The sequence below is a fragment of the Plecotus auritus genome (assembly GCF_963455305.1).
Source record: "Plecotus auritus genome assembly, chromosome: X".
NCBI lineage: Eukaryota > Metazoa > Chordata > Mammalia > Chiroptera > Vespertilionidae > Plecotus > Plecotus auritus.
In genome coordinates, this window is record NC_137784.1 from 24807714 (window position 1) to 24823216 (window position 15503).

General features: G+C 35.9%; 1 protein-coding gene across 1 annotated transcript in view; it reads right to left on the reverse strand.

Moving 5' to 3' along the window:
- DMD (dystrophin) overlaps window positions 1–15503 on the reverse strand; it is a 2407712-nt gene that overhangs the window by 1494088 nt on the left and 898121 nt on the right. Inside the window, 1 exon segment of the mRNA XM_080651877.1 lies at window positions 11024–11185. Coding sequence (XP_080508003.1) covers window positions 11024–11185 — 162 coding nt within the window.

The following is a 15503-nucleotide window of genomic DNA, read 5'->3' on the forward strand; positions in this document are numbered from 1 at the left end:
GTGAAATTATCAGCTTGGCTTCAAATAAAATGAGTAATTTCCAAGAAAAATAAAATGAAATGACCTAGCAACTCAGGGGCTGCTGATTTTGAACACCTATGTGTGCTCTAATAGGCATTCTCATTCCTATACCTTTCAGGATCACTAGATTTTTTTTTCCATGAAAGTGAAAAAAAAATAACTTAAATTATATTATCATGCCATTACCAAAAAAAGTCATTTGACAATACAGTAATTATGTTCTTAATTAGTACTATCTATTAAAAGTAGGAAACAACAATGAAATAACCATTTTTCCATTAAAAATTGTAAAGGGTGAATTATAGAACTAAAAATCAATCAAACATTAATGTCATTTCCAATAGAGCACTTTACAATTAACTGAGCCGAGAGCAGTGCTTTTTATCAGGATTTACCTCATCAGACATTCTCATATATCAAATTAAGGACAGAAAATGGCAAGCAAAATTAAGCTGTAGCTGTCTAAAGTGTTTAATGGAATAAAGGAGACTTTATATAAAATAATTATTAGAGCTTTTGTGATGTCGAATAAAATTGTTCCAGAGAAAATAACTAAAATGTTTCAAAAGGAAAAGTATTAGATGTCATATTGAGACTATTAATAGAGAAATGTAACACTGTTAGATTAGTCATTTTTGAACATTAGCAATTTTGAACTTGCATCCTTGAGAAGGAAAAATGTCCACATAGAACACATACTCACAAAATTTAAGGAAGAAAATATACTAAAATATCTTGAAAATTTTGTACTTTTAAAATATGGAGAACATTAAAACGTAATAATGCTCATGGGCAGATAATTTTGAAAAGTTTCAGATTATACTTTGTAATAACTTAGTAAGTAAAAAAAGTAAGAAGAAATTCACACAGCTTTTTATTACCGTCTGTAAAAAAAAAAAAAAAAAAAAAAAGTCCTATAAGTTGATTGGATGGATTAGAAAGCATAGTATCTGAAATTAAGTTTTATCAGATAAGGCAGTTTTTACTTTTATCAGAAATACTTATCAGGCAAAGAGCTTGTTATAATTTAAAAACTTGACCACAGTGTATTTCAGGTAAGGGAAGGTATATTGGAACCCTCAATTCATATTTATTAAGATATATGTATATATATATACACACACACACACATACACACACACACATATATATACATATATATATTTGTGTATGTGTATATATTTACATACAGATACATATATGTGTATGTGTGAAAAATTATGCAATGACATTTTATTTATTTTAATTTTTAAAAGAATAGTTTATTGATTTCTAAAGAGAGAGAGGAGAGAGAGAAACCTTGATTCAGGAGTCTAACATTGATTAGCTGCCTTCTGCATGCCCCTCACTGTGAATGGAACCAGCAACCTAGGTAGGGGCCCTGACCAGAATTGAAACAGCAACCTTTCAGTGCTCTGGCCGACACCCAACCAACCAAACCACACTGGCTAGGGCAGAATGGCAAACATTTAATATCACTCAAATAATTTTACCTATTGACTTAGTTCAGTCATAAGTACTTTGGTGGAGCATCATTTTAGAAACTTTAAGAAATTAACTGATTGCTATCTTCTTCCATTCTGGTGGTATGAGTGATATGAAGGAAATATTCTATTTTAGTGTTTCCCAAACATTTTTCCGTGACATATGAGTTCTGTGGTGTATTACCAGATTTTTGGAAAAACAAGTTTCTGTGGTGTATTAAGTCTGGGTTAAACTTTTAAGCCTGAAAAAAAAATACAAGGTTGACCATAAATTTCCAGAAGGTTCATACAACATGTTAATTTTTGGAAGAAAACTTGATGACAGACCCTTGTAAATTAGAAAGTAAACACTGTGTGGAATTATTAATCCTTGTAATACAGTTGAGAAATGATATTCTTCTTAGTTATAATAATGATAAAAGTGATCATAATACAATAGGTCTTTATAAAAGTGCATTTTCAAATTATGGTTACTTTCCAAATTAGGTAAGTGAAGAGACAAAACTTTGGGGGGAAATTTGGATATCTGTATAGAAATATTGGGATACTATAGAAGCTGTAGGTTAATTTTTTCTTGATAAAGAGATAATTATCAATGTGGAGAAAGAAGATCTAAGTTAAAGTACCACCATCAGTAAAAATATTTTAGAAGTGAAATCCATTAAATGTATTAGAGTATGAACAATTGAAGCATTATGATAGGCTTTTATACTGAATACCATTATGGTTATTGATAAATAATCATAATTTAAGTTAATTCCAGGTTATTTAACAAAATTCCTCACATTTCACCCTTTCCTGCAGGTAAAAAAAAAAAAAAAAAAAAAAAAAAACAGAGTGAAAGTTCATGGCAAGCTGAAGTTATTTTTTAAACACACTATATGAAATATTCTCAATTAAGTGTCTTTTAAAATTAGCTTTATTATAGTATAATTTGCATACCATAGAATTCAATGAATATACAATTTAATGAATTTTAGTAATATTTAGAGTTGTGCAACCATAACCACGATTTGATTTTTAGAACATTTCTAAGCACCCCCCAAACGATCCTGTGAGTGCATCTGTGTAACTCCCCATCCCCATCCCCAATCACTAATATAGCCTGTTCAAATGCTCTCTTGCACATAAATATTCAACTTATCTACCTCATTATATTGTTATAAAGATAAAATAAAATAATGTTGATGCTTTGTGAGCAGTAATCATTCACATGGTACAGTCCATGAAAAGTATGTAATACCGAGAAAGGCTGGAATATGTAATTTCCATTAATCAGTTCCTGTCACGTGAAAAATTTTATGGTATACTACTTAAATATTTTGGAAGTCTTTTCAAAGTTCCAAACCTTGGCAGTGTCATAAAGCACTATGTCAAGATGTTTTCATGATATTATTCAGTTCCACTAAAAAAAAAAGAGTTACTGATGATTATGTTCAACTTGGTTGGCCAGCAATTCTTTCACTTGCATTTTTTTCTGTACTATGCTATCTAATGCATGGAAAGATGCATTGCTTGTCCACTTTTTTTCCTTAACAGTTCCTAGGAAATTTATCTGGCACATAATTAGTGACTAAATCTCTGTAGAATTTAATGAATTCATCAAATATTTATTGAGGACCTGCTATGCAGTCCTGCTTTCTTGTAGCTGAATCTGGGTGGGTAGGGAATGGGTGTTGGTAGAGAAAACAACAAAATCCTAATTAAAAAAATAAGGAGGTTTCCGATAGTCATAAATGCTAAAAAGAAAATAAACACAATGGAATGTTATGCAGCTATAAAAAGGATCCCATACCCTTTGTGGTAGCAGGGATGAGTCTGGAGATTATTATGCTAAGTGAAATAAGCCAGTCAGAGAAAGATAAATATCACAGGTCCTCATTTATATGTGGAATCTAATGAACAAAATAAAGTCAAGAACAAAATAGGTGAGAGACATGGATGCATGGAACAGACTGACTGCTCTCAGAGGGATGTGGGGTTTGGGAGACAGGAAGAGATTAACCCAAGAATTTAATATTCATATATGCATTACCCATAGACACAGACAATAGTGTGGGGAAGGCTTGGGGTGGGGCAGGGGCTGGGTGGAGAGGGGCAAAGGGTGGGGAGGAATGGAAGATATCTATAATATTGTCAACAATTAAAAAAAAAAAACAGGGTGTGCTATGACAAGCCTTATCTGGGTATGCTTTTTAGAGTCATAACTTCTCTGTCACCTCTTTTAGGAATAAATATCCATTTGAATGAGAGAAAACAAGGAAAATGGGTTGAATTTAAATAATTTCAAACTCCTCAGAGTACTACAAGAGTCTTCAATGTGACCACAGTATGATGCTTCTAGTTTCACTTTTATATTTAGAATTTGTAGAGATTTTCACAATGGGATGATATAATGTAATGGCAAAATTAAGAAGTGCACTTCTGAGTTTATAATATGAAAGATGTGCATTTGTTTATTACATATCCTGTGAGGACATGATAATATGCAGTGTTTCCAAGTATAGTCAATGATGTGTAGCATGTTAATAATCTCTAGCATCTTTTGCAACTCTTACTTGTGATTACCTCCCACACTATTAAACATCAAAATAACACTAATAGGCATTCTAAATAAGGGAGTAATGAGTTCTATGTAGTAACACACAGAGGTAGCATTTCAATGTTAGGAAAGACTTAAAATGAATTGCACTGTGTTTATCATTATATCCGCATCGCTGGGTAAAAGAAACTACAGTATTTCTGCTATGGCTCTGTGGAATTTACCACTGGAACCCCAATTTTGTTTGTTTTAAATCTTTACTGTTAAAAGTATTATATACTAGAGGCCCAATGCACAAAAGTCATGGAAGAGTAGGCTTTCCTTCCCCTCAGCTTCCCTCTGGCACCCAGGACCCAGACTTCCCTTGTAGCCCTGGCTTCATCCAGAAGGACATCTGGTCTAATTAGCATATTACACTTTTCTTATTATAGATTACAGGCCCGGCGCATGAAATTTGTGCATGGGGGGGGTGTCCCTCAGCCCAGCCTGCACCCTCTCCAATCTGGGACCGCTTAAGGGATGTCGGACTGCTTGTTTAGGCCCCATCCCACCTGGGATGGGGCCTAAACGGGCAGTCAGACATCCCTCTCACAATCCAGGACTGCTGGCTCCCAACTGCTCGCCTGCCTGCCTTCCTGATTGCCCCTAACCGCTTCTGCCTGTCAGCCTGATCACCCCCTAACCACTTCCCTGCCAGCCTGATTGATGCCTAACTGCTCCCCTGCCAGCCCGATTGCCCCTAACTGCCCTCCCCTGCCGGCCTGGTCACCCCTAACTACCTTCCCCTTCCGGCCTGGTTGTTCCTAACTGCCCTCCCCTGCTGACCTGGTGACCCCTAACTGCCCTCCCCCGCCAGCCTCATTGCCCCTAACTGCTCTCCCCTACTGGTCTGGTCCCCCCTCAAGTGCCTTCCCCTGCAGGCCTGGGTCCCCCCAAACTGCCCTCCCCTGCAGGCCTGGTTCCCCTTAACTGCCCTGTCCTGCAGGCCTGGTGCCCCCCAACTGCTCTCCCTCTGCTGGCCTGGTCACCCCTAACTGCACTCCCTTGCAGGCTCAGTCCCTCCCAACTGCCCTCCCCTGCTGGTCTGATCACCCACAACTGCCCTCCCTTGCAGGCCTGGTTCCTCCCAACTGCCCTCCCCTCTGGCCATCATGTGGCAGCCATCTTGTGTCCACATGGGGGCAGGATCTTTGATCACATAGGGGCAGCCATCTTGTGTGTTGGAGTGACAGTCAATTTGCATATTACTCTTTTATTAGATAGGGTGTCCTCTTTTTTCCCCTTTGACCTCTTCTAGTCCACTTTCATCCCCCATCCCAGGCCTTCACTACTCTATTGTCTGTGTTCATAGGTTTTGCATATATGCATGTAAATTCTTTGGTTGATCTCTTCCTACCCACCCACCCCGACCTTCCCTCTAAGGTTCCATAGTCTGTTCCATGCTTCTGTGTCTCTAGATCTATTTTGTTCACCAGTTTATTTTGGTCATTAATCTCCATATATGAGGGAGATCATGTGGTATTTGTCTTTCTCTGACTGGCTTATTTTGCTTAGTATAATACTCTCCCAGTCCCTCCATGTTATCTCAAAGGGTAGAGATCCTTCTTTTTTACTGCTGCATAGTATACCATGGTGTAAATGTGCTACAGCTTTTTTTATACACTCATCTACTGATGAACACTTTGCCTGTTTTCAGACCTTAGCTATTGTAAATTGTGCTGCTCCAAACATAGGGGTACATACATTCTTTCTGATTGGTGTTTCAGGTTTCTTAGTATATACGTATTCCTAGTAGTGGGATGACTGGGTCAAATGGGAGTTCCATTGTTAATTTTTTGAGGAATCTCCATAATGTTTTCCATAATGACTACACCAGTCTGTATCCCAACTGGCACTGTACTAAGGTTCCCTTTTCTCCACATCCTTGCCAGCACTTGTCATTTGTTGATGACATCCATTCTGACAGGTGTGAGGTGATACCTCATTGTTGTTTTAATTTGCATCTCTCTGAGGATCAGTGACTTTGAGCATTTTTTTATATGTCTCTTGGCCATCTGTATGCTTGCTTTGGAGAAGTGTCTTTTTAGGTCCTTTGCCCATTTTTTAATTGTATTGCTTTCTTCCTTTTGTTCAGTTGTGTGAGTTCCCTATATACTTTGGAAATTAACTCCTTATTGGATGTATCATTGGCAAATATGTTCTCTCATGCAGTGGACTCTCTTTTCATTTAGTTAATTGTTTATTTGCTTTGCAGAAGCTTTTTATTTTGATGTAGTCCCATTTTTTTATTTTACCCTTATATCCTTTTACCCTAGGAGATATATCTGTAAATATATTGCTCTGAGAGATGTCTGATATTTTGCTGCCTATGGAACCCAAATCTTTGTAACAGTTCTCTGTTTTCTTCTGTTAAGAAATTATTTCATTATCACATAAATCCTAAATGAATTCCCCTATGTGGTTTATACTGTCTAATTCATAAATCAGTGAGGCAGGCTATAAAGTTAGACTGTTCTGAGTCATTTGAAAATCAAATGTGCCTATTTACACAATAAAATTCTTTTTCATTCCATAATGAAATTATAAGCTGAATCTGATAGACCAAATCTGCATTTAAGTCTTTACTTTTTAAGCCATTGACTTAGGTCATTTGGAATACTTATATTAAAATACTAGTGGCTTGGTGCACGAAATTCATGCATGGGGCGCGGTGTCCCTCAGCCCAGCCTGCATCCCCTCACAATCTGGGACTGCTGGCTCCTAACTGCTCGCCTGCCTGATCGCCCCTAACTGCCTCTGCCTGCCGGCCTGATCACCCCCAACTGCCCCTCCTGCTAGCCTGCTCACCCCCAACTGACCCCCTTCCAACCTGTTCACCCTCAACTGCCCTCCCCTCTTGGCCTGATCGCCCCTAACTGCCTCTGCCTAAGCCCCACCACCATGGCTTTGTCGGGAAGGTCTCCCACTCTAATTACATATTACCCTTTTATTAGTGTAGATGGCCCAATATATTTAAAGTGAGTTATAACATTTAGCTTCCATAAATACAGGAAGACATCAATTATGAATTGTTTTGATCTACTACTAATACAATCACTTTAAATTGACAGCTTTCTTTAGAAAAGAGAAGATCCCTCTTTTCTACCCACTGATACTGTTTTAGTCACATTATTAATGGTATGAAAAAAAGAGATGGAAGGAAGAAATCTGGTTTGTGGTGGACCTGAAATACCCCAAGTCCTAGTTGGTTGAACAAAATATAAGAGCACTTTTCTATATTGATTAAGAAGCCCTCTTGTTTGATGATAATGTGTTTTCTTCCTAAATTGCTCTATTTTTTTCCTGTTACTCGTACACATACATATACTATGGGGACATGAGGTTACAAAAGATGGGATCAGAATATGCCAGACAGAAGTAAAAGGACAGTTTAGCTATTGCAATAACTGTTAAGCAACCCCAATGCTTCATTTTGTTATTTACATAACAGGATCATGTTTTCATCTCTAAAATGTGCATCATCAGCACATAATATGGAGATTATTAATAGGTACTCATGTGGGACTGTTCTTACATGTTGGAGATTCAAAATATGAAATTACTGAAAAAGTGCAAATTAAAGTATCTTTATAATTTTAAGCATTACACTTAAGTAGTTATGACAACTCCAACAATGATTTAGAAACACATCATCATATGTGAAATTAGGAAGAAAAAAGAAAATAATAAAATCAAACTGAGTTCATCCTCAAAGATCCATATTGAAAATTCTACTTGTCCAAATTAATTTGTTCATGCAGGAGTTCTCAGCTATGTTGTCTACTTTCACCCATTTCTCATTAAGAGTACGGGGATAATTAAAGTAGGAGAGAAAGTCACCAGTAGTTTGATTTCCACCAGGACTCCCTCCCATTGAAATCTTGACACAGCTATAGCTGAGAATCTTTATCAAAGAGTGGTAAGAAATGTGATGTGGCCCTAACCAGTTTGGCTCAGTGGATAGAGCGTCGGCCTGCAGACTGAAGGGTCCCAGGTTCGATTCCGGTCAAGGGCATGTACCTTGGTTGCGGGCACATCCCCAGTGGGCGGTGTGCAGGAGGCAGCTGATCGATGTTTCTCTCTCATTGATGTTTCTAACTCTCTATCCCTCTCCTTTCCTCTCTGTAAAAAATCAATAGAATATATTAAAAAAAAAGAAAAAAAGAAATGTGATGTGAAAAAAGTACTGGAGACATGCCCAGCCGGGTATAGCTCAGCGGTTGAGCATGGACCCAGGAACCTAGAGGTCACCGGTTCGATTCCTGGTCAGAGCACATGCCCAGGTTGCGGGCTCGATCCCCAGTGGGGGGCGTGCAGGAGGCAGCCAATCAATGATTCTCATCATTGATGTTTCTATCTCTCTCTCCCTTTCCCTTCCTCTTTGAAATCAATAAAAATATATTTAAAAAAAGTACTGGAGACATTCAACCATTACCAGTAATGTAATATCCACAGTTGCCCTTAGCATTGGCTATACATTAGAATAACTGGGTGGGGGGAGGTTTTGAAAATTCTAATGACTGAGTCTACCCAGAGATTCTGATATGACTGCCCTGGGGTGCTGCATAGGTACTTGGATTTTTTCTTCTAGACCATAGGTGCAAAAACAAAATCTCTGTGTTTTACTGTGTTCTTCAGGAAACTTAAAGAGTAAAGAAAGAAACACTCATAGCTTTTATATTTTAATCATACTACTTTTTAAATAGCTCTAATGTTTCTGATTTCTATAACTAGAAGGTAGATTTCTATACTAGAAGAGTTTTCCTTATTTGCTTTCCTCTATTTGAATCAATCAGATGTCACCTGAAATTTGTATTTTAATTTTTAAAAAGTCTCTCTTTAAATGGACAGGCATTGGGCAGCTGATGCTGTGGTCATATGATCTAAGATTTTGGTTTAAGGGTTATTATTTTAAAGAAAATATTCAGTTGAACACATGCTCTGATACTCTTGCAGTATGTAGTTTTACTGTCTAAAAAAGTAAACTTTGTTCCTCCAAGCTCGTATCACAAAATAAAAAAGTAAAATATTTTGAATCTAATTTATCATCAAAAGACCTCGTTCTCTAATCATGACAGAGAACTGATCAATTAACATTTGGGGGCAGTGGGAAGCTCATTCCTGCCCTAGAGTTATAAGTGCAAATGGAATGCAAGGAAGAACCTTGATCTACAACTACTTTTATATACTATAAGAGTTTACCTGTAAAAAGTTGTACACTTGCTTAATGTTGAGATTTTTTTTTTTACACTTGAGAAGCTCAAACAATCTTAAAAGGCAGCAAAAGGAGGTTTCATTAACAAATATATATTTAGTAGCAAAACTGCTAGTGCACCACACGGTGGAGTCAGACATCCACAAATCCATGTGGCCAGTTTGTGACAGGAAATCTGAGCACATACAGAAGATGACCAAATACGGTAATGCCATTCATTCTGTCCTGCCTCTCAGTGATGTATTAAAGCAAGTACTCAGTTTTGGAAAAGGGAAAGCTAAGGCTGCTAATATTTTAATTAGCAATGAGCTTTTATAAAAATCCAAAGAAACTGTTCTTTTTATTAATACAAAGTATTAAAATAAGCTCCCCATTATTTATTCTTAGAAAAATGTCATTTTGGTGGAATTCTTTGTGGGTTCCTGATATGACACATTGTGCTTAAGTTCTGATTTCACAGACAACCTCTTTATTCTCTACTTGTTTCTTTCAAGGGAGTTTCAAATTGAGCTTCAGTAAATGCAATCCTTGAAGTAAATTTGGGTACTTGATAATTCTGTTTGGGAAAACAATTCATTTGCTGTCATCTTAAACGAAAATCATGGTGAAGAATATTTCAAAAGGTTTCAGGAGGGTTGTTTTTTCCAATATTTTATATTACCACTTGGAGAATTCAAAGTCAAGAATTATATTGAAAATGCAGATGCAACCAGAAATGCATGAAAAATAAATTTGAGCTTGTTAGTACTCAAAAATCTCTTTGTTCAAGTAGATTTGAAATTTCTTAGTTTATCTGTGTGTTGTTATTCACAAGTATTTTGAACGTCTATATTTAATACTATTACTATAACATTTTATTTAAAAAAACAAATAAGTTATGCTATATTATTACAAATTAACTAGTATGTTATATTAATTTTTATAGAATCCTGAATTCATATATAAATGGAAGAAAACCCATTCCTTTACAGCTAAAGATTTTTTTCCCTAAAAGTTCCCATTCTTTTTCTAAGACAGTAATAGCTTTTCCTTATCTCAAATTTGCTACTAATAGTTTTAAAAATACTTTCCAAGATGTGAGTTAATTTAGATGTAGCCTAAATTTACTCAGTATAAAGTCAACTTATTTTCATTACTTTTTTAACTCTCATTCTAGAAAAACTTTTAACACATTTTATCATCCGACTGAATACAGTTGAACGTGTGTGTATGTGAGGAAATATAGTATGATTAGTGATAAAATTCAAATCCACATCTCTAAGTTCTTTTTATTAACTACTCACAACACATTAAATGTATGAAAATGTAGATTTAATATGGCTAGCAATTACAAGATAACAAAGATGAGTTGATAAAATGTTTGATCCTACATTTTCAATAGCGTCATTAAAATATTTTCTTTACAATTTTAATCCTGTGGTTTTTCATGGTTTAAGGATACCACTCAGAAAATATTGAGAAAGAGCAGACTTCAGTGTGACAGTGACCCTGTTTTGTATGTGTCTGTATTCAAATTCCTATCATTACATATTTTCAAAAATAAATCTTACAGTGCTAATCTAGAGCTCTCTTTCTCCCTTTACCTCCACATAGCCCAGTCATTCAATCAAATAACCTTCTGTACAACTAACTAATTGAATAAAATGTAAGTTGGAAATTCAACAATATCTTGTTCTGATAATAAAAAACAAAAGAACAGAAACTCATTCCCAGTCTACTTGCCTGGGCTTCCTGAGGCATTTGAGCTGCATCCACTTTGTCAGCAATATAAGCTGCCAACTGCTTGTCAATGGATGCGAGGGACTCCTGAATTAAGTGCAAGGATTTTTCAATTTCCTGGGCAGACTGGATACTCTGTTCAAGCAACTTTTGCCTCCTCACGGCCTGAAGAAGAAATAAGAATGAATCAGTTAAATATTTGCTCATTATTTTTCTGCAATCCTGCTGCAAAATTAATAAAGATTATAGACTCTTCCACAATCACCTTTTTGTAAGACAGATTTCGCAGCTTCCTGCCACTCATTCAGCTCTACTTATAAAAATAAAAATAAATAATCAGAAAAGAGAGATAGCACACACAACTACAGGATCAGGAATCTGTGCAGGACAAAACCACAACATTATGTACATCGAGAAAAGAAGCTGGATAAAACATTAGTGAAATAAAGTCAGTCATTGCAATCTGTTGTTCTCAGGCTGAATGTTCCTCCTGACCTCATTACATAGTTCAAAGGATTTGGTTTACTTAGAATAGGGTCATCGTCATCACAATCCAATTCAAGATAGATAATCCACTTCCACCAGTGAGACACATATACAATCTGTTTAGAATCAGCTCCTTTACAAAAAGGAAATTTTAGATATCCATCTGGTTAAAGATTTATTCTAAATAAACTATTTTAAATAAAACTATTTCAACTAGTTTTGCATGGCCTCTTTCTGCCCCCCCCTACTTTTCTTTCACAATTTAGATCATGGAAATTGCTTGTACAATTGGATTTGTGTTCCTGCCAAAGTAGAACAAATAATAAGTAATCCCAATATAGCTGCAATTAATCTTGATTGCTACTATAAGTATGATTTTGAATAATTTAACACTTTTCAAGTATAAATACCATGCTGAACATGTCACAGAGTCTCACTTCAAGGATCTGTTCACCTTTAAAAGAGTAGTCATGAGAGTAAGAATTGGGATAGGCAACTTTTCAAAAATTCTTTAATTAATACAACAGATCAAGTATTTTCTCTTATTATACAATATATAGGCATTATTATCTGGTACAGTGGAACTATCCTTCCTAAAGACCATGATTGGGGTTTTTTAATATCCTACTTTTTTATATAAAGACTGTTAGACCATTTGCAAACATTAACTCAAAATGAATTAAAAACTTGAATGTAAAACCTCAAATGAGAAGATATTTAGAAGAAAACACAGGGAGTAAGCTCCTTGACATCAATCTTAGCCATGGTATTTTGATTGGACTCTAAAAGCAAGGAAAACAAAATAAACAAACAAACACACAAATAGGACTACAACAAAGTAAAAAGGTTCTGCACAGCAAAGGACACCATCAAAAGACTGAAAAGGCAACCTATCAAATGGAAAAAGATATTTGCAAATCATATATCCCATAAGGAGTTAATATCCAAACTATATAAAGAACTCATACATCTCAACAACAACAATCCAAATGAGCAGAGAATCTGAGTAGACATTTTTCCAAAGAAGACATAAACATGGCCAATAGGCACATGAAAAGGTATTCAGTATCACTCATTATAAAGGAAATGCAAAGCAAAACCACAATGCAATATCAGCTCACACCTATTAGAAGGTAATGATCCAAAAGACAAGAAACAAGTGTTGGTGAGAATGTGCAGAAAAGGGAACCCTCATGCATTGTTGGTGGAAATGTTCACTGACCAGCCACTATGGAAAACAGTATGGAGATTCCTCTGTTAAAAAATAGAACTACCATATCATCCAGAAATTCTACCTCTGGATATTTATCTTAAGAATATAAAAACACTAACTCAAAAAGATAGATGCACACTTATGTTCATTGCAGTACTATTAACAGTAGCCAAAATATGGAAACAACCTGTGTCCATTGATGGATGAATAAACAAATTGTAAAATCCTGCCATTTGCAACAACATGGATAGGCTCTAAGGGTATCAGGGTGAGTGAAACAAGTTAGATGGAAAATGACACTGCCATATGATTTCACTCATATGTGAAATATAAAAAACAAAAAACAGAAACAAACAAAACAATAATAAAAAACACATAGAGGCACACAACAGATTGGTGGCTATCAGAGGGGAAAAGGAGTGAAACTGGTAAAGGGTGTTAATCCCATGGTGACAGCTGGAAACTAAACATTTGGTGGTGAGCAAATTATAATGCTGCACACCTGAAACTTATATAATGCTACAAACCAATGTTACCCCAATCAAAAAAGAATATTAGGCATGACATAAAGAATATAAATGTTGACTGTTGACTCTTAAGCTTAAAGGATATTGGGGATGTCATTATGCTTTTTAATAAAACCTACTTGGAACACATTGTTACTCATAAGAATAAGGCTAAAGGCATCTGGATCAACAGGAAAAGGAGCTGAAGTCTCATGATGCTTCCAAAGCAGGGAGAGCAGCATCATGATATTATAAATCTTCAGGATTTTGTCCTAGGCTTTCCTTCCTTTTCATTCTATCCATATCCTTAGTTTCAATTACACCTCATATGCTGACAACTCTCAACTCTACATCTCTGGTCCAGGTTTCCCCCTTGATTCCCAAACCTGGATATATATTGCCCTACTTGACATTTCCACTTAGATGTCCCACAGCTACCAAAACTGAGCAAATCAACCAAATATGGTCCCAATGTGTCCACAACTTCTACTTTATTTTCCACCCCCAACTTGTTTTTGCTCTTTCTCTGCATTTTTCTGTATTTCAGATATTTACAATTAATCATTGCTTTAGGCATAATTGCATTAAGCATAATTCTGATATTTCCTCTTCCTCTATCACATCCTTCACCATTTTCATTTAATCAGTCAATGAATCACCAATTCTTTCAACTACCTCCTAATATTTCTTGCTTCCCCCATTTTCTCCCTCTCCCCACTATCTTTACTTAAAGCCATTACCATCTCTTGCCTCAAATCTGGTACTAGCCTCTTGGCTACCATCCTACACTGTCACTATCCATCTGCAAAGCAGCTAGATTGTGATCTTTCTAAAATGAAATTATGGCTTTCTGCTTAAAATCTTCTAGTGATTGTTTTTCTTAAAGGTAAAACCCATACCCTTAATATTGCTTTAAAGTCCCTTCAGAGTCTTTGCTGGCATCTTCTACTCCTTGCTCTAGCTATAGATAAAGGTCATTCTTTATCTCCCAGTACATATTATGTCCCTATTGATAGTTGGACTTAAACATGTGGTTCCCATTTCCTAGAACAGTCCCATGCCCAACTTCCTTTTATTGGCTTATTTACATTGATCCTTTGAGGCTGACCTTGGATAAATGGACATCTCCCCTTTCAGGTGGCTGTCCCTGACACCCTATGATCTCTTTTGCACCTGTATTTCTGTCTTAGCATGTATCACTCCATATCGTAATTTTCCATTAACTGTCTGTCTCTATTTTAGCCTATGAGTTCTAGTGAGTATAGAGGTTATGGCTGTCATTTTCATTGCTCAGTGACAGTTCTTAGTTATAATAAAGGCCAATAGTTTTATGACTAGATGAATGATATAACAAGTATTGTTGTTTTTTTAATGAGAAAAACAAAGAAGTGTCCAAGTATTCAAAGATAAAAAAATAAATTTACAAAAATTGGGAGGTGGGGAAAACATCTGCACTCAGAGATATATCCTTTGGAAAACAGACCTTCCTAGGTTTGTTTATTTTATTTATTTATTTATTTATTTATTTATTTATGTATTTATTTATTAGTATTAGATGTATTAGAATAGGATGAAACGTTATTTGGAGCAAACTTATCTTTATTAAAATACTCTATCCCAATCAGTGAGCATTGCCCTTTACTGTAAATCAAATATAGTTTCCTATTTTTTCAGTCAAAAATTCACCTAGAATTTATATCACATATTAATTCAGATAACGCTGCTCATGGCTACAATCAGAGCTCTCTGTGTCATAGAAGAAAATGTCTATAGCCTACCCAGAGTTTCTCTAAGAAAGGGGTCTTTCATAATAAAATTTCACTATTGTGACAGGTGACTGAAGAAACCTTCCAATCACAGCATGTAGAAATTGGCTACTCAGGCCTTGTTTAAATTTGGTCCTTTATCTGGCTAAAGGCTAGAAGAGCCTACCATTTTGTGCATATCTGTAGAATTCTAATACAATTGAATAGGATATAATATTGCATAATGTTAAATCGTGTATCTAGCCCCAAGTTATTTTTTAGAAATTTAACTTTTCTATTCATGAGATTCTGTGGGGTGAAAGGAATGAAATGGCCTAAGACGTGATGGCAGAATTGACCTTAGATGGCTTGGTTCTTTGCCTGGCCTGGCAGTCAATCAGAGAAACTGGTTTACACAGATTCTTTGATTATCTCAGGGAGTGAAAAGACCTGATGTCAATCAAGCTTGCAGAATTCTTTGAATTAGTCGTAGCATAAGCTGCCTTCTATTTCTATACATCTTATTAGGCAGA